This window comes from Calonectris borealis, chromosome 1 (assembly GCF_964195595.1).
Source record: "Calonectris borealis chromosome 1, bCalBor7.hap1.2, whole genome shotgun sequence".
In the NCBI taxonomy this organism is placed as follows: Eukaryota; Metazoa; Chordata; class Aves; order Procellariiformes; family Procellariidae; genus Calonectris; species Calonectris borealis.
In genome coordinates, this window is record NC_134312.1 from 51,766,525 (window position 1) to 51,786,112 (window position 19,588).

At 41.4% G+C, this 19,588-nt stretch overlaps 1 protein-coding gene across 1 annotated transcript; it reads left to right on the forward strand.

Moving 5' to 3' along the window:
• The first annotated feature begins 6,308 nt into the window (after positions 1-6,308).
• AMDHD1 (amidohydrolase domain containing 1) lies at positions 6,309-18,154 on the forward strand. Its single transcript, XM_075151505.1, has 9 exons — positions 6,309-6,466; positions 7,146-7,252; positions 8,251-8,315; positions 8,898-9,175; positions 13,163-13,388; positions 14,360-14,484; positions 16,758-16,851; positions 17,259-17,419; positions 17,892-18,154. The coding sequence occupies exons 1-9, from the start codon at positions 6,330-6,332 to the stop codon at positions 18,004-18,006; spliced, it is 1,308 nt and encodes a 435-aa protein (XP_075007606.1). The 5' UTR covers positions 6,309-6,329; the 3' UTR covers positions 18,007-18,154.
• The last annotated feature ends 1,434 nt before the right edge of the window (positions 18,155-19,588 follow it).

The window sequence follows — 19,588 nt, forward strand, 5'->3', positions numbered from 1 at the left end:
TTTTGTAATAATGTGTTTACTTTTTTCCCATTGTATTTTAATATGGGGGAAGTTAACTCTTAAAAAGGTCTCTAATCTTTTATTGGCATCCAGAAAACTACTGCTGGAGGAATAGCCAATTATTTCAATTTAAAACTGAAAATATTGGAATGAAAAGTGAATATCTTAAAGCAAACAAACAAAAAACCAAACACCACTGCCTCCAACTTTTAAGTATTACCAGTGTCAACAAATGCCATTACTGTCAAGGAAAATACCTGAATTTAAGTGACTCCTGGAATAAATTAAATCTTCAAAGTTGTGTACTGCAAAAGAAAATAGATGGTTCATTCGTGAATCAGCTCTGTTTAGCATTGGTGTCAGTACTCTGCCCTCGGGTAGTCATACTGAATGCAGACTAGCATATAATAGAAGGTAAAGAACTTTTCATCATGTGTACATGACTTTGTCCTGTCATTCGAAGTTGAATTGCTGAGTAGAGTGAAGGGGCTGCAGAGATAGCCGTTTCTCTAATGATGATAATACAGGCTGCAGAATGAGCAACAGGAATCTTTCAAAAAATATCCTGACGTGCCTACTGATGATTTGGTAATGGTTCCTTCAGCTCTGAATTGATTAATTAGGAGGACGCAGCTATAATGCTTTGTAGCCTTATTTCAGTAGAAACAAGTTTCACCTCTGAATGGAAAAACTGTAAGTCATCTTCAGTATTTGCAGGAACCTCATTCTTAGCTGTCTTCTCTGTTTTAGCGGCTGAAGGCTGTGGACAAAATATCAGTTATCTTCCCATCTGAAACACAGGAAAATATAGCAGTCTATATCGTTTACAGTATGTAAACTAGTTACTATTATGTAACTACTAGTATGTAGTTACTATTTAAAGACACTTAGTCTTTAAACCTATCGTATAAACAATCGTTATTAAGGAAGGGCAAATTTGTACCAACTCTGTAGCCAATATCCACACAAAGAAAAGCCGCCTGGCAGCTGTAAAGGTCACTAGACCTCAATGGCATTAATAGAGTTAAGACAACACACTGCAAAATGGGAGTGCACTTTCCTGGTCTCTGTCATAAAAAGAAAGTCTTTATTACTGGAATGTTAAATTTTTGGCAGGAACACAATAACCATGTTTTCAAATGTTTACTTTTAAACACTGAGGTTAACTGAACGTCCCCTACCTATCAGCATTGCTTAATGAAAGGCCGTTGCTTTGCCAGCACTGCCAGTCTGAGACTCCCTGTTCGAGCTCTGATGGAGCAAAGAATCTCTACCTGTAAGAAGTGGTTTGGAGAGGCGTTCTGCGAACCAGAACCCAGACAGCTAGAGGTATGCGTTGTGAACATAAACTACAGCCCTCGTGTTACTTTGACCCTCCTCTCGTCAGTGATTGCTTACCATAGTGCTGCTGTCAAATACAGAAGTATTACTGTGTTTTACACATGGGGAAAATGGAATTCCTCCTTTATCCCTATGTGATCTCGGTCGTGGAGCTTCACAAAAGATAAAAATTTCTTTGGTCCTCTGCTGTGGTCCTGGCGTGCCTTAGGCATGGTCACAGGGTGGAAAAGGGAGAGGAAGGGACCCTTGTCAGCTCTTTGCAGACTCCAGCCCCTTCCCTGACAGGATTCGTACAGCCTACCTTGGCATACAGCTTCATAACTAATCTTAGTTCTCGTGCCCACATGCTGCAAAGATGCATGCATGTTTTTACCTTTGCTACCATTAAGTGTTCCATTCATTTCAATGGGAGAACCCATGCAGGTAAAGTTAGACAAAAGACTTACACATGTGCATACTTCAGATTTTGGTCCTAAATGGTGTGAAAAGAATTGCAATGCAGAGGAAGGTAAGGTACTCTGAATATATCAATGTACTTGGAGGTGGCCCTTAGTTGGTACGGAGTAAGCCCCATGAATACAGACTTTTCCTTTCTTCTGGAGCAAGTCCGAAAGGCAGAAGAATTGCAAGCATTCCCTTGCATTATGTACGTATTAAAGATACAAATAAAAGGGCTCATGATTTTACTTTTGAAATGTAAGGTATATAAAGTAACTAAAAATAAAGTGCTTTCATGTGTTTAAGTCGTTCAAATTGTTTATAGGATAAAAGAAATCAGAGACAAAGTAGTAGGACACTCCATCAGCAAAGGATTATACCCTGCAACACTACTTACTAAAAATGGTAAGAAGTTACGTAGTCAAAAAGAGCCTAGAAAGACTTACAGCAAGACTTGAGACACACAACACATGTAGTTTTGAGCTCATTTGAGTACAGGTTGTTTGCTGTTTATTTTTGACTTGGAAACCTTCACATTCCTAGGAGTAGCCAAAAAAAGAGTACACAACCTAGCTGAGAAGACCCTAGATTTTTATCGCTGCTAAGAGGCAAAATGCTGTGAACTCTAATTCTGTCTGGCGCAGATCGCTGACTGCAAAGAATGACAAGCGTTGGCCGTAAGGCCGGATGCTGGAATGATACCAGTGCCTATGTCTGGATGTGCCCGCATCCTCACTCCCGACAGGACACAGATGCACACAAGCTCTCCTTTTCCCGTCGCTGTAGTTTTTGTGAAAAGGAAACCTAAGCGTATAGGTTGGAAAGGTTACACTATGCTCAGAGAGAACCATTCCTGCCGAAATAGGTCCCCTGGGGCAGACTGCGGTGCTCCCCCAAAAAAACCCCCCATCACCAGGAGGTTATGGACTTTGCCAAAGAAGTTATTAAGTCAGAACCTGGGAACAGAGGGAGGTTTCAGAAAGCTCATCTGAGCAAATGCGATGTTTCCATGGTTTGAGAGATGCAAAGTTTTTCTGAACAGGAAAAAGGAAATGCAGAATTACTTCACTTTTACTTTTGCAAAGCAATGCAAAAAATATTTGTAAACATGATGTAAAACTCAATCTGGTATGAAGGAAGCCAAGAGTACATAACAAACTTGCAATTTGGTCTGGGTCAATTCCACATCTGAAAATCAGTTTCATCCATGTGATGCCATTTCTATGTTTGATCCTAAGGGTCCAGTAACCTCTGCTGCTTTTGTAAACAGGGAAATACCATTCTGTAAATTTCACTAAAATTATTTTTTCTTACAACAATATGCTCCTTTCAGGACATTTTATCATGTATATTATTGTAAAGAACTAGTTAGCAGATGAAAAGCCCTAACATACAAATTTAAGGAAAAGTTAGCCAATATTTGGACTAAGACTCATATCCAAACTTGGGCCTTCTGTGTTTAATTACCTGTTGTTTACAAGAATAAAAATTCTAAAGTAACTGACAGTGTATTTGAAAAGATGTTACTTGAGGAACAAGTGTATCATACATTCACACAAAGCACCAGCAAGAAGAGATGAAATCTCTTAAATCAATAACCTAATATTCAATTGACTTTTTTACTTATCTCTTTTACTATTTTTCTCCTTTCTATTCTTTCTCCTACCTTACTTTAATTTTTTTTGTGAAATGGGTTATTTTCCAACCCAAACTGGCAAACTCAAGGAACCTAAAATACCCAATAATAACATAAGTAAAATGGCCATAAGATATTATCCTTCAAACTGTTTTAGGAACACACACCTTTTCAGTTGGCAAAGACTCACCAGCTCTGTAAAGAACTGGCTTTCCATCTTTTACTGTGAAAGGAGTTATCTTCTTTTGATTGCTTTTATCAACACCTGTAAAATTATTGAATTATTGAAGATATACCAAATTTTAAAATGAAAGCACTTTTACTGGAACATTAAGGTTGTGATTTAAAGGCTCTAAGTTAAAGGAATTTAGGCAGGGTTCCTCTGGCACCCTACCGTCCTCTGTTTATATCCCATGAATTCTGACAACATTTTTACAATACAGCCCAACTGTTAGAATCTGTACTTTTTGTATCAAACTCAAGAATTTTCTGAGGATGCAACCAAGAAACCACTCCTGCATTTACCTTTCTGGGCAGTACTTTTAAAAATACATCAGGCACAGCCTTCACAGGCTGATCTGCTAAAGAGAAAAATCTTCAATAGAAGAGAACTGGGGCATATACAAATACACAAGCACAGCTCTAAGTTTTCTGCAAGCAGAACATAAGTCTGAAATGAAATACACTCCTATCTTACTAAGCATAAAATCTTCACCTATTTTAAGGATTTAAATCAGGATCTGCCCTTGTTTCTTGGAAAAGCCTAGTGCACAGAACTGAATTTTATCCTTAAGAGTGTAACAACACACTTCTCGCAAGTGTAAAGCTTTACACAGAATTGAACTTTCCTTTTTCCCCCCTTTTACCAAAACTAATGTTATGAGCGGCTGGAGTCTGAGATTGGATCACCAGAAATAGAGCTGCAGATGTCACCTCTGCTCATCAAAATTCTCTCTAGAATTGCTGAAAGAGGCAAAAGGCAAAAAATGTGTAGATGTGAGAAACGTAAATGTAAGAAGCATTCAGGCCAGTTTCTGTTTGACTGCTAGCCCTTGCTCACAGAGGCACCGGATGGCCAGGCATGCAATTAAACGTGGGGATGTGCAAATACAGGTGGGAATTTAATGTTCGCCGCTGGTCCTCTCAAGGGTAGAAAGAGCAGCTCATTGAACATATACCCTAAAATATTTGTGAATACGAGGACGATGATTTTTCAGTACTTACACTGCCATAAGACAGCGCTACAGCGAAGCTGTCCAGTCCCCATTCTAGATCTCTTTATTTGCCTACCACCCCACCACACACAGAGAAGTGAGCTGCGTGCGGGTGGGTTCTGCTCCAGCTGAATCATCTTCTCCCCACTGCTTATATTGGCAGGACTGATCCGGTGAGTGCTGGGCTCCACCACAGCCTGCCGCGTTTCATTCTTGACACACCAGCTCTCATCCCACTACTGCTGCTTAAGCATCCCCCTGCAATGGAGTGTCCTTCTGCCCTTGCTATGACCCTGTTGGAATGTTCCTCTTTAATTTCTGCTTTCAAACGTACTGCAATACTGCCGGGGAAAGCCAAAGTCAGCAGCAGGAACTCCTGGAAGCAGTAAAGCACTATTTACCAACTCTCCTGTCAATCTTCTGCAGGCCTAGTGAGAGAGAATGTTTAGGAGGAAGATGAAGACGATGTCGTGGTGCAGTTTGAGCCAGGGGAGCAGTATCACAAGGTAACACTGAACGCTATCATAGTTTTACTCACTTTTCAGGTTTGTTATTAAATGCAAAATACTGCGTTTTAGCTGCATACCTTACCTCATTTGCAAACAAGACTTGAGTAGAAAGGCTCATTCAAAGAGCCAACATATACATCCGTTTCTGCTGTACAGGAATATATGCATGTAGGTGTGTTACAAGCATTTTAAATCGATCCTCTTTCTAGAAGAAAATAAGATGTCTAAAGAAGATTACCACCACAAGAAAGGTGTTTGAGGGACCACTTATTTAGAAAGACACTCCATTTTCCAGCTGGGAATTACTGGAGCCCTACACACGCTATAAATGTTTGAAAACAGAAGAAAACCCAAAATCCATGTTGGGAATAAATATTTGCTCCCCAACTCTCCCATCCCTAATTCTGTAGGGGGCAGCAGAATTGCACAAACCTTTCGATCGTGGAATTGGATAAATTAGTATCTTCCTGGATAAATTAAATGTCTGCCTGAATATCCAGTGCGGTGAGAGGTGTTATGGTCCCTCAGGGGCTGGTGCTGGGACACCGGCAAAGTGATGGATGCTGGTGAGGTGATGGATGATGGCGAGGTGATGGACACCGGCGAGTTGATGGACACTGGTGAGTTGATGGATGGCAGGGAGGGGGACGTGGGCAGACATGCTCCCAATTCAGAAGCTCCCGTTTTCTTGGCAAAGGGAAATCTCCAGGTGGTGCAGTGTGGGCAGAGGGCCCCAGGAATCCCCAACCAGCAAAACCAGTGCTTCGGAGCTTATCATAAACCAGCACGATGTACGGATCTTGTCATGTCGCCCCGGAACACAGCAGGAACAGCATCCTTTGCCTGGCAGCAGGCTGCTGCCAAATTCACTCTTAAAGCCCTGTAGCTTTTTCAGCCCAAATTTCTGTCAGGTGCCGACTGCGGCTTGGGTGAGGATGGTCACCGCCACCCGCCTCACCCGTGCCCCTGGGGGAATCATCTGGCCTGCCCCCGGCTTTGCTTCCCACCTCCGTGGGAGGTTGGTTAGCAAAGACCAGCCCGGGCAGGGGCAGGGGCAGGGGCAGGGTCAGGCCCGGCCCGAGGCGGGGCAGGCCGGCGGGGCAGGAGGCACCCTCTCCCGCCCCGGGGGACTTTGAGCCGAGCGGCGGCCGCCCCCCGCGCTGCCCGCCATTTGCCGCGCTGCCCGCTGCCATGGCGGGCCGGCACCGGCTCCTGCTGGAGAACGCCCAGCAGCTGGTGCTGGTCTGCGGCCGGGGCGAGGAGTACCTGCTGCGGGCGGCCGCCGCCAGCCTGGCCGTGCTGCCGAACGCCAGCCTGGTGGTGGGGCTGTGAGTGCGGGCGGCCGCGGGGCTGGGGCGGGGGCTGGGGCGGGGGCTGAGGCGAGGGCGGCGGGGCTCGCTGCGGGAGTGGGTCCCGCCGGCTGCCAGGCTGCCTGTGCCCGGTGGTTGCCTCTGCCCGGTGGCCGGTGGCACTGCAGCGACCTGCCTGCGTTGAAACGTGCCTTCGTAGTTTTGATTACTTCAATCCATGTGCTGATAACTTCCTTTACAATGCTGTGTGCACACTCCCAGCCTCCTCAGGATAACTTCTAGCCTGGTGGTGACCATAACCGCTACCCTCTCCTGCCTCCGCTTTGTGTCTAGGTGAACTGACGTGAACTAATAGCAATCCTATAAACATTTGTGTAATTAATGAAATTATAGTTAATAATTAACGTATATAATTACATCTCTCCCATTTCTAAATGCTCTAACTGCTACTTGCCTCTTAAAAATTCAGCCGTGTAGCACAGAGGTACCTTCCGTGAGGTACCCGTGATGCATGGCATTTCCCCATCATTTTCTGTGCATCTGTAAGATTAGCAAACCATCTCCTGTGTGCATCTTCAGTCCTGCTGAAGGTCCCTTCACCTGCTGTGAGAGAGTTGTTGCTCCAGGAGCTCTGTCACTGAGCACTTGACTTTTCAACAGGCTCACACTTCCTTTTTTCGTTGTCTGTTGTTTGCAGAGATGGCTGTATCAAAGCTGTGGGCCAGGCAGATGTTATTCGCAGTCAGTTTTCAGGAGCAACATTTGAAAGAGTAATTGACTGCTCCGGGAAGTGTGTGTTACCAGGTAGGTGTCTTTTTTTTAACAATGAATGGCGGCAAGTGCTTAGAGACAAAGTAAATGTGTATTAAACGTCCCTCCGCCCTTTTTCCTCTGTATTCAGTACTGGTTTGATAATATCTTGTGTTGAGGGGCAGAGTATCATAGCTTCCTCATCGGGAGTGTTGGAAGGAGAAAATTGCAGCACTCGGGATGGTTTTTTGGGCTTTGTGGTGGAGCTCTGTCTCCTCTTGGTTCGTCTTACATCTGTTCCTCTGTATGATAGATCACAACGGTAACATAGCCAGCCTGCAGAGTGACTTTTCAGATTCACCTCTATTTTCTCTACCCGTTCCGCCTATCAGCCATTCAGCCATAGAGCTCAATCTCTCCCTCCTGCTCGCAACCAGTTGGAGGCAAAAGGGCAGCACAGGATTTTAAGTCACGTATCCTGCAACTTTACCTGATAAGAAAATAGACCTGGGCAAGTCTATTGCATGTTAAACTTTGCAAGTGGTGTTAACACAAGGGCTGTTAGACCTGTGTTTTGTTTGCAATGGTCTTGGGCATTCAGTAGTGTTGGTTTCACAGCTCATAGAAAAAGCTCCCGCTGGAGTAAGTGGACTATCGCTAGAGTAAGTGCTAGCGGACTAAGCCCAGCATAAGCACTCTGCTTTTTTTAAAGAACACAGACGTGAAGTCTAATGAACTATTTCAAAGTTTGTAATTTATCACTTCTTCCACAGTTTGAAATCATCATCAAAACAACATGAGAAACTGAACAACCGATGCATTTACCTAGAGACGTTTTGCATAAGGTGTCAGCCAGTACACCTAAAAAATTTGAAAGAAAATTAATAGCCTTTGAAGAAAAGATTTTTGGCTGGTTGGATTTTTCTTTTTCTCTAACCAATAGAGGCTTTATAGGGGCGCTTCTGCTGTCCATTTTATTTGCTTGCATGTTCATAAGCTTTTCTCTTACACAGTGAAATAACCTGAGTGTACATTTACTGTGTTTTCTTTAGGCCTGGTAGATGCACATACACACCCAGTGTGGGCTGGTGATAGGGTTCATGAGTTTGCAATGAAGGTAATGCATAAAATTACACGGCTGGATTTTTCTTCCTCTTTTTCTATGCATAACTATTTCTACTTTCTAGTAGAAAGACTCCCATCTTTCATGTGTAGAAAAACATATAATTTCTGTCAGATAGTCTAAGTGAGGGAGGAGGGATGATTTTTGAATACTGGTAGTTTGAGAGAGGAGTGTAACTGCAGCCTTTGCAGGCTGCCTTAATATATTTTTGCATTAATTGAAGCAATACAGGAATGCCACCTTCTATTACCATCTAAATCATGATTTTTTTTCCTCTTTTTTTCCACATAAATGAATTTTTGAGCTAGCGATAGGTTTTCCCCTTGAGCTCAGGGGAAGCAAATCTTCAGAGTAGTTCTCTTTATGTTGCTTCTTACATAATTTCTTCACTTAAGTGGAGGGGAGAGAGAAGAGGAGGGAGAGGGAGGAAGAATTCATTGGTATTTTTCCCCCCTCTTTTTCTCTCTCACTGCAAAGAGACCTCAAGGCATTTTCCAGAATCCCTTGGATAGAAAATGCACATTTAATAGCTAATTGTATGGGGGGGTTGGTTTTTGTTTTCTTTTTTTCCCCAAGCTGGCAGGTGCGTCCTATATGGAGATCCACCAGGCTGGGGGAGGAATACATTTTACTGTGGAACACACTCGGGAGGCCACCGAAGAAGAGCTGTTCAGTACTTTCAAACACCGACTCGAACGCATGCGCAGAGCAGGATCTACGTTGGTTGAGTGCAAGAGTGGATATGGCTTAAACTTAGAAACAGAGCTTAAAATGCTGAGGGTGATCGAACGCGCTAAGCAATCCATGGATATTGGCATTTCTTCAACGTACTGTGGAGCTCATTCAGTGCCAAAGTAATATGACTTGATTTTTTTTGCTCTTGTTAAGTATTACTGCTTTGCATTGAAAATTGGTTGTTCTTTTCAGAAAGGTTTCTTCTTCCCAGCCCTCCTAAAATATAACATATTTAAAACAATAGCCAGTATTTACAGAAGGGTCTTCTAAATTTTAATTTGAAGGAGGACAGGAAAGCATTATGAATGGCTACTAAATGCCAACATAAGCTTAGCACAGAACCCCTGGCTCTAGCTGATGCTTACACTGAACATAATGCGATTACAGGGTTTCCTGTACAGAAAGTTCTCTGTTTGGGTTTGCTGGTACCCTTCAAGCTTAGTCTCTGCCATGAGCTTTTATTTTGACCAGCTAACAGAAAAAAATACTGTATTTAGTCCTTATATGCCTCAGTAAACAAAGCTTAATTATGTTTCCATGCAATGCAGAATTGCATACATCTTATAGGTATGAGATGAGTAGAAGATTAAAGTAAATGTGCTTAATTACAACTATTTTGATGGCTCAAGTAGACATACTTTCTCACTTTGACATTTTTTTCCCTATGATGAAAATAACATCTTCAAGTTACCAGATTTCATCATATGAAGGAATTAATGAGTTTTGGCTAGGTAGGTGTATGTGAAACATGTATTTTGACAGACTAAGTGGTAGGCTGCTGCAAAACAAGGCATGTAAGATGGAGACAGACCTAGCACCACAGCAATACTGTGGCAATATTTAAGACATGTTCATTTTAAAAAAAAAAAAGTGTACTCCAAAAAAAATCTACCTCTTCTGACATTCAAGAAAACATGACCTAAAAAAATTTATTTGCAATATCTAATTATTGTGTATTTGGGGCAGGACAGCAAATTATCTTTTCTTAATGTAACTTTTCAAAAGGAATCCTGTATCATCTTCAGTAACTGGAAGATGGTTAAGAATAAAGTAACTAAAATCTGCTGAAAACACCAAATATTTCTTTCAAGAAGTTCTATTAAAATTTGGAGGACTTAATGGTAAAATAAAATTGAGGTTTTACCCCAAACTATATATATTTCTTAGCCCTTCCTTTCCTCCTCCCCTAAAAAGCCTTGGGAGGATTTCAGTCAAAATCCTGATAAATAGTCTTCCCCATCAAAATATTTCAAGCCTTTCTAATAAACTAAGGAAATAAATTCCAGTATTTTTACAAACATATCAAATCTTATGTGTTAGAAAGACAGGTGTTCCATGTCACTCTCTGCACGGTTCTGTCCCCACTGATGCATGTCAAGCATAACAAAATATAGGTAGTGAGGATATTGTCTTAATCCTCTTCTCTTTTCATTCAAATGTTCATGTCTAGAATATTTTGCTTGAATTTTCTGCTACCCTTCAAACTCAGTCTCTGCCTCGAGTTTTTATTTTGACTAGGGGGAATTCTGCAGTTCTTCTCTGATCCAAGGCCTGATGTTCAGAGCCGTGGTCCTCAGCCTTTGGCTGGCTCCTGAACATCCGGGCCAGTAACATGCTGAGGGAAGCATCCCGCTTTGTTGAGCTCCAGTTTTAAACTCTGAATTTCCTGCAGCTTCAGTAACAGTGGAGGATTGCAAAGGGAACATGTTGCCCACAGGCTTGGGGCTGGGAATTGCTCTTTGGTATTATTTATGCAAATGAGATGATGACCTTGTGGATTCTAGAAGCTGTTAAACAGACATCTTCCAAGTCACTTAAGCTCATGCCAGTTTTCTTTCATTTTATATTCCATAAAACTGCCCTGTAGTTCAGTTATTCATAAATCATCAAACACAAGAGTAAGATTGATTTAACTATTTTTATTTAAATTTTCTTGATTGATGTAGGTCTTAAAATGTAATGCCCTTTTTTGTTGTAGGTACTTAGTGGCATCTCTTGACTAGATAGCTGTTAAAAGTCCAATAATTTTCTGATTATTTTGGAATGTTCATAGTTGCGCAAATTTGTTACCGCCAATCGGCTAACATTGAATCAATTTAAAAACATTCTGTTTATTTAATGTGAAACAAGAGAGCAATGTTATGCTTGCTCACGAAAAATGCTGCTTAGACCCCCGCGGGGTTGCTGCCAGGGAGCTTTGTTAAATGCTTGCTAAGCCATTTGCTTGCTTGCTTCTTACACTTGGCTTAATTTACTGTTGCAAGTCTGGCCTTTTACAGCAGAAGCAGGACCAGAAAGTTAATTTAATTGATAAAGGTGTCAACTCTTCCATGTTGCCAAGTCTTGCAACATGTGGCGTGTCTTGTAAAGCTTCAATATGTGGAATCTTAAGAGAAGGCTACCTCCAAACTTGCCAGCACTGGTTATTCTTTTTTCCCACCTAGAAGTTAGCTTTGGGCAGATGTTGAGAACTTGCTGCGTGCATCTTCATGATTTCTAGGTATACAGTAATTTGGTCTGGTTTTCTGCTTCTAGAAGGCACCATTGACACATGATTCAAATTGACCCAGCTCTGCACCAGGGTTTGGATCAGATGAGCTCCAGAGGTCCTTACAAACACAGTTATTCTGTGGGACTATGGTACAGTGCATTGGTAATAGGCATACTGAAGTATGCGCCAAACGGTGCAGGCTACTTCAGTCTGAGCCATCGTAGAGAAAAATAAGGCTGCTCTACTTATAATGGTCCTTGTTCCTGTCCATTGCTTTTAAAAATGTTTCCAGCCTCAGAGCTTCCAGTTCTTTAGGAAATGAACCTAAAAAGCTCACAGCAGGGGGGCAAAGAAATAACTGCTCTGTCATCCCTCCAGTCATCATTTTGAATCAAATTCATGATTTTGAGGATGTCTGATTCTAATTTCTTTTTTTTTTTTTTTTGACTGGCAAAGCTTCACTGGGCCCTTTTCATCTTTAGGAAGAAATTTTTAAAGTGATTTTCTGAGGAGAAATCTCTTGCATTAGAACAATGGCAGTTTTGAATTCTTGGGCATTATGTCCCCCCAAAAAAGTGAAACCAAGACTTATGTTTCCCTCTGTTTTGTCTCGGCTCTGGTCCTAATCTTTCAGTCCAAATTCCTCCAAAGGCTGCAGAGTAAAAGAAGAAAAGGGAGAAGGCTTGGCATGGTAAAAGCTTGAGTAACCCCAACTACTGTTTCAGTGAGAGGTGAACAAAAGAAGGCCCATAAGCTGGGTTCTGCTCTGCTTTATAATTGCACAACCTCGTTTATTAATCCAAGCAGAATTTGGCTTCTTGAATTTACTGCCACTGTAAAATTCCCAACTTGCCCACATGTGGCACTCATATAATGCTGGTCTGTGCCTGCTTTCCAGTGCCTGAAATGAGGATTGAGATGTCGCAGACATTTAGCTGCAGTATGTCACTTATCTTTAGATCTTAAAATTGCAAAATATTAACTCAACTGCAGATTTTGGGATTGTTCGCTCTTTCAGAGGCATTTACTGATCTCTCCTGGGTTATCTTTGTGTAATAGAGGGTTCATAAATGGTTCTAACTTTGACAAATTGAGCCTCGGGAGGCCCCTCTGATTTAGAAAGACTTATCTAGCCATCACTCTGAATGATATAAAAGGAGGAGAGGTAAATTTAAAATAAAGATTTGTGCTGCATGTCCCCTTGGAGCTTTGATACTCGCATAAAAATATTGCATGAATACCATTTAAAATATTTAAATAATCATTTACATATTTTAAATAGTTGTGGTTTAGAATACAGAATAAGTAGGTCAGAATATATGAATAGGAAAGGAGAAGAATTTGTTTTAAAATTACCATGTCTTGGTTAGCATCGGAGAAGGTAACCTTATAAAAAATATCTAGCAATACAATGTAGTATTGTTTGAATGGAAAGTAATTAGTGTTTGAGAGTACATGAATTACAGTAGTTTTAATTTTTTAATCTGAAGTTTTTTTGAGTGATTTGTATTTGCATCATTTTCTAAGTAATCTAGTAATTGCATGTACAATTTGAATGTTTGCCAGACTTCAAGGATGTTATTCTTACAGGTCTGTAACATTTTCTTTTCACTAGAGGGAAAACAGCTACTGAAGCCACAGATGACATTATCAATAACCACCTCCCTAAACTGAAAGAACTCAAACTAAGTGGTGAAATAGATGTTAACAATATAGATGTGTTCTGTGAGAAGGGAGTCTTTGATCTGGATTCTACTAGGAGAATTCTTCAAGCTGGAAAAGATATAGGGTTACAGATTAACTTCCACGGTGATGAACTCCATCCAATGAAATCTGCTGAGGTGCGCCTTTCTTAACATTCAGTTAAGCCATTTTTGCTTTTTGCTTTGCTTTTGTGAGAGCTGAATCTTTGAAAGAATTGCAGTTTTCAAAACCAAGGTTTTCTTTCCTAAGACTTTATAAAATAGACCATTCATAGACATTTATTTCTATCAGACGATAGAAAGTGCAGCCCTTGTGCAGCTTTGGAGTTAAGGACATGGGAGGAAGCCTTGACCTGCGACTAACATGCACTGCCTAATCAAACATTGACTTTGCTTATCTTCCACATGGGATACAGATGGGGAAGGTGGATACCCGTGAACCCAAGAATGACAAAAACATGGGTTCTATGCAACTTGAAAAATGTTTTTTTCTTAAATGTCCTATTAGCAGCAGCAAGTCAGATATGCAGTGAGCACACTCGGAGGGATGGTTTAGTCAAGAATAGGCTCCCAAGTATCTTGATAAAGAAAGTCACTCTGAGACCATGTTTCACCATCATTTAAACATTGCTTCCTTCCTGTGGGGTCTGCTCAAGTTATTTCTGCTGTATCTAAAAAAACCCCAAAAACTTGATTGATCATAAAAGACTTTTTGGTGCTTCACCATTGAAAGCAGCAGTTGCACTACTTGTTCTGCAACCAGTGTCAGTTTTGTCAACCCTTTTCTGCTGTATACTTTGTGAACAGGAGTGGATGATGGTTTTATCCATAGCTGTCCCATAGTTTGCATGTTAGTCTGTTAAAAACACTACTGAAGATGCACTTCCACTTGGTGGATGGTTAATACCTTTTTGTGATCAACTTTTCCTGCAGTAAATTAGCAAATATTTTGTCTCTGCATTTTGTTTGTTTTTTCAAGCATTTATTATTTTTTTTCTTTTAGTTAATTTTATATTAATAGTGAATTGTGTCTTCTAGTCATTTGATAATACTACTGCTTTACTGAATTAATTGAGAAGAGTGAGTAATATTCTTGAAAATTTGCTTAGCTTGGAGCTGAATTAGGAGCCCAGGCTATCAGCCACCTGGAAGAAGTTAGTGATGAAGGTATCACAGCGATGGCCAGAGCTAAGTGTGCCGCTGTCCTTTTACCAACAACTGCCTACATGCTAAGGTAAAGCCACTAGATTGGAGGAAAACTTTTGTAACGGCAAAACCATGTTTGTGGTCTTAGGGTCTTTTAATGTAATGCTTTGGTGGAGATCCTTAAAAATGAAGCAATACCCTACTTCTGAGAAGTCTCACGATAGATTTTGAGTGTTTCAGTCAACACTGGAATTTAACCCGTATGACAAGCTAAGGTGATAATCAGGCATTCATTTAAGAAGAAAACTAGACTGGTTTTCTTTAATCCATTTAGCCTTTGAAAACTGAATTGGCTTCTTTTCAGGCAAATTGTATCTGCAATATATGTATTTGCTCTCTTGCAGAAGGCTTTGCTGGAAAATGAATCCTTTGGTTATCTAAAGCACTGAAAGACTGTAGGTTGCATTTTTAAAATCTCATCTGATTTTACCCCGGCAACACTGAGGAGAATCGCCTTAAGAATGCTATTTTCCATACGCAGATATTCCAGATAAGCATAGATGGATCATCTGCTTACCCCTAATGCCAAAAATAAGCCAACTAGATGATGAGGACCGTGATCCAATAATACCTTCCCTCCTGCGAAGAGAAGATCCTTGAGTTAACTTTGGTTTATTTTCAGCAGCCCGCTTTCTGAGGCATCGAGGCTTGTGCCATCGCCACCTGTGTTCATGTCTATGTTCGTGCTTGTGTTTCTCTTTGTGGTTAGCTGTCCGTGTCCTGCACCAGTGCTTTTGAACCACTGGCTGATTGCAACTACACGCACTGTCAGAATACAGATCTCGGGGAGGACGTGTGGTCCTGCAAACTGACCCCAGGCAGGGAGGTAAAGGAGACAGCAGGGACGCAGTCACCTGTGGGAAAGGCTGCGCTGTAACTCACGTGTTACTCCAGAGACTCCATGCAGTGGAAAGTTTGTAACCTCAGGAGAAGTCTAAGATGGGGATAATAACGAGCTGTAGGAAATGAGGCCTCACTAGCTCCAATGTCCGGTGCGCTATTTACTGAACACAGGCCTCTCAGTCTAATAGACTCTAAAAATGAAGAAGAGATATAACAGGTAACTGGTTAAAAGAGTATGAGAGGACTGAAAGCTGTGCAACGTATGAGAAGTTGCTATGAGGCGATGTGGTACCTCCTTTGCTGGCCTCCCTCAGCTCCTTCAGTACCACTTGTGAGAGCTCAGACCTCGGGAGGTCCTGCCCCTATACTGTCCCCTGCTTTTAAGAAAAGCAGTAGCAGCCAGGGCTTCACCTGATGGCCAGAAGTGGGCCAAAGAGTGCAGCTGGAGAGTTGCTTAACAGTTAGCCTTTGCGAACCGTTGCCTGCAGTACTTCTAAGGAGTCTGGCAGCAGAGCACGGCAGGAGGTGCAGAGGCTGGAAGGACGAGAGGATCGGGAAGGCTCTTCAGACAAATCTTTTTAAGCACAGTTAACTCCCAAAGCATCGTGTTGTGCAGGAGCAGGTGGTATTATAAATCTGCTAAGAGGCTTCTATAGGAAGAGGGTTGTCTTATACCAAATGTAAGCACTTCATTGAGATGTCATTTATTGTTCTTTTCTGTTAACTGCAGTGCTTTAAAAACACTTTTTGAGCAGCAGATGCTCTAATGTTTCATTTTTATTGTTACACTGGCTTGGACACAATGTTTGGCGCTACTGGCTTTTCAGCAACTATGGCTAAAACTTCTGAGAGAGTGTATTTCCTAGTGCCCACCCTTGCAAACACCTACCCAGATTAACCCAGTGGCCGAACAATTTTGAAATGGCTATTCCAGATACTGAAGTTATTGAAGATATCTTTTGCATTAACATTGCTAAGTGAAAAAATCCTCGGATGTGTACAAATTAAATTCACAGCCTCAACTTAGTGTTTTGAATTGCCAACAGAATCGGGAAGGGACTATTGCATTGCTTATGCCGCTGCTCATATTTGGGAGCCTGTCTTTGAAGCTATAAGGACGAGAAGATTACTTTTTTGAGAAATGAAGATTTTCGCCTTGTAAATCCTTAAGTGGCTGAGCTCTGGATAAATACCAGATTTTCACTGGTCTGGAGCCTGATGCTTGATACTGGCTGCTGCCACATGCTGTTACTGCAAAAGCAGTGGACTACACTTCCCATTTATGCTGTCCATAGGGTATAGGTAGGGAGCCAAGAGGAGAATTTGGCCTTTTGTCTCCAAAAGGATTAGTGTGACTGAAGGCATGAATGTAGCCAAACCGAGTGATGACTTTTGCTCATGTAATTCATCATGTACTTACTAAGCGAATTGTACTGACAAGTGTCTTTTTCCCACTAGACTGAAGCAACCTCAAGCTAGAAAAATGTTAGAAGAAGGAGTTATAGTTGCTCTTGGCAGTGACTTTAATCCTAACGCATACTGTTTTTCAATGGTAAGCTATTCCTAATATTTACGACACCACAAAATTATGACATCTTTTACCAGTACAACCTATGTATAGAATTTGTGCACTTAAAACTGTCTTCGTATCCGCAAAGAGAGCTGTAAGCCCAGCTTAGACAATTGCTCGTGCTTATTTATGTGGGTTGGTAGTTTTTGCCAGAAATTCTTGAAACCAGAAGGGCTTCTATTCTTCATATGGACCAAAAGGCTTATAAAAAAGACTCTGAAAGTTCCTGATTTTAGAGTTCTCATTTGGGAGTTGGCAAGATTTACATCATGCAGCACAGCTCCTTCTGTTGCACAAGGAGGGAGGAGAGTGCTTAGGGATTTGAGGCACACGAACAACTTTATTTGTGTTACTGGTAACTCCCATTTTCCACTTAACTTGCCTACTAGCCCATGGTGATGCATCTGGCCTGTGTAAACATGAGGATGTCAATGAATGAAGCACTAGCAGCTGCCACCATTAATGCAGCTTATGCTCTGGGAAGATCGGACACGCATGGCTCCATAGAGACTGGCAAGCAGGGGGATCTTATTATCATAAATTCATCAAGGTTTGTTCTTCCATTGTCGTTTGAAATGGGATTTAACATAAGGGACTTTGTTTTTCACCATATTGTGGATAGTGAGGAGATTAGTGAATTCCTCATGCTTTAGAAGTTATTTTCCTCTGAAAAAACTGAAAATACAGTTTCCTCTGACACTGCTAGCATTTTAGACCCACTTTCATTCACCTTAATCACTTGAGTGGAAAATAAAGCCTAAAACTTTTGGGGCTAATATTACAAATAATCCATGCCTAATTACAAATTATCTAAAGATAATACCTGTTTATTTTGTGGAAGGAATTATCTACTGATTTGTACATCAACTCATTGTATTCGTGCAACAAGAGATCAACATGTAAACATGGAATAGTCTTTTCTGATCGTTCAAGCAAATCTTTTGTAATTGCCAGGTATACTAGGTCTGTGACCTGCTTTTATGCAAGTCTGGATATTCTTAAACATCTTGTTGTCTTTCTAGGTGGGAGCACTTGATTTACCAGTTTGGGGGACATGAAGCATTGATCGACTATGTTATAGTTAAAGGAAAAGTCGTCTATCAAAATGAGAGGTGTGGGACCATGAGCAGTTACTGAGAGAAGACAGTAATTTAGGAAGCTACTATAATCAAATTAGCATGGAATATTTCAAAGCAACAGACAAATCAGATTTGTATTTACTGGCAAATTGCTTGCCTGCTCACCTTACCAGCCCTCTTATTCAAATAAACTTTACCAAGCATTACCCATCTGGTGCATCTTCATGTCCGTTGTCCTTCTCACCACCACATAGAAATAATTTCGAATTGTATCTATTTGAAATAAGACAGTTTCTAAAAATGTTTTCCTATACAATTTTAATCTATAAAATTATTATACTTGAAAAAAACCAACAAAAAAATCACCAATGAATGACGATATTTGGATCCGATTTATTGGGAAGAGTGACGTTAAGTAACCTGTGACGGAGGGCCAGGGGCTCAGGCATGCACATTTGGAATGGCGCTTGGCCCTGCTGGGAGACCACAGCATCCCGAGGAAACGTTCACAGCATCCCGAGGAAACGTTCACAGCTCCCGGGTCTGCTCAGTCTCCAACTCGGCAGATACCAGGAACCACAGTCGTGGTAGGAGGCACAGTATCTTACCTCTCCGAAATACGAAGTCTCCTGGTTTCTGCAGACTTGAAACTCAGTGGGAGCCAGCGGCTGGGAGCCCAGCAAGGTACTGCTTGTCAGCTGATCTGCAACATCTTCCCTTGCTGAGGATCTCGCAGCTCCTTTGGGGCTTAGGGGAACGAGAAAAGGGGGCGAGGAAAATGCACTCAGATACACCACTCACTGGGCTGCTGAAAGTTGGAGTGCACTGTAAGTTAGGGGTTGAATTAGGCCTACTGTTGGAAATTAGTGATGCCAAAACCTTACAGTTTACCCCAAGCAGCAGTTAGCCCAGTGAGCTTATGGTCTGGTGAGTACAGCCAACCTCTCAAAATTTCAATCACCTTGAAACTTAAAAGAAGAGCACCTGCAGTCTCATACAAATGTTCCAAAAAGCCCTGATCTCATTTATTCTAGGCTGAATCTGAAATAACATGAGACATGTTTGTTCATGTAAGTTTGTGCTTCTGATGACAAGTTGAGTATGACGACTCCTACTCAGAGCAATTTCAAAATTTAAGATCCTGGTTTATTTAAAGCTCTCTTTCAGCTACTATTTTTTTCTGGAGCTTGAAACATCATTTGAGGATGTGGTATGTAGAAAAAAGGATGATACAGCTCTGGAGTTGAGCTGCTGCAGTGTTTAAGCTGAGAGTCTGGGGTAGGGAGGGTCGCTGAATGCACTCTGGCTGAAGCTTTTCTTCAACTTTTCAAATGGATGGTGGCTGCAGAAACGAACGGGCTTAACTTTCTGAAGGTGAAGTCATAAAACTACAGCTGGCAAGCATGAAGAACTTTTAGCATCAAAATAATTATTGATATAAGCAGGTGACTTCATCTGCAGTACAGAGCAGAGTGCTTTAGTGAACCAGACCTCTGAGGAAGGACAACAGTGTCATTCTAATTAACAGATATTTGAAAGCCATCATAAACACGTATGAGCTTTATTATGACCGTCGGATCTCCCTGAGCCTTGGGCACATCTGTTAACATCCAAAATATGTAAGCCACCCCACAGAGTAT

Coding starts and splice junctions, on each gene's coding strand:
- AMDHD1 (XM_075151505.1), top strand. CDS start 6,330: ATGGCGGGCCGGCACCGGCTCCTGCTGGAGAACGCCCAGCAGCTGGTG. Junction 6,467..7,145: donor GCCAGCCTGGTGGTGGGGCT/GTGAGTGCGGGC, acceptor TGTTGTTTGCAG/AGATGGCTGTATCAAAGCTG. Junction 14,485..16,757: donor ACAACTGCCTACATGCTAAG/GTAAAGCCACTA, acceptor TTTTCCCACTAG/ACTGAAGCAACCTCAAGCTA.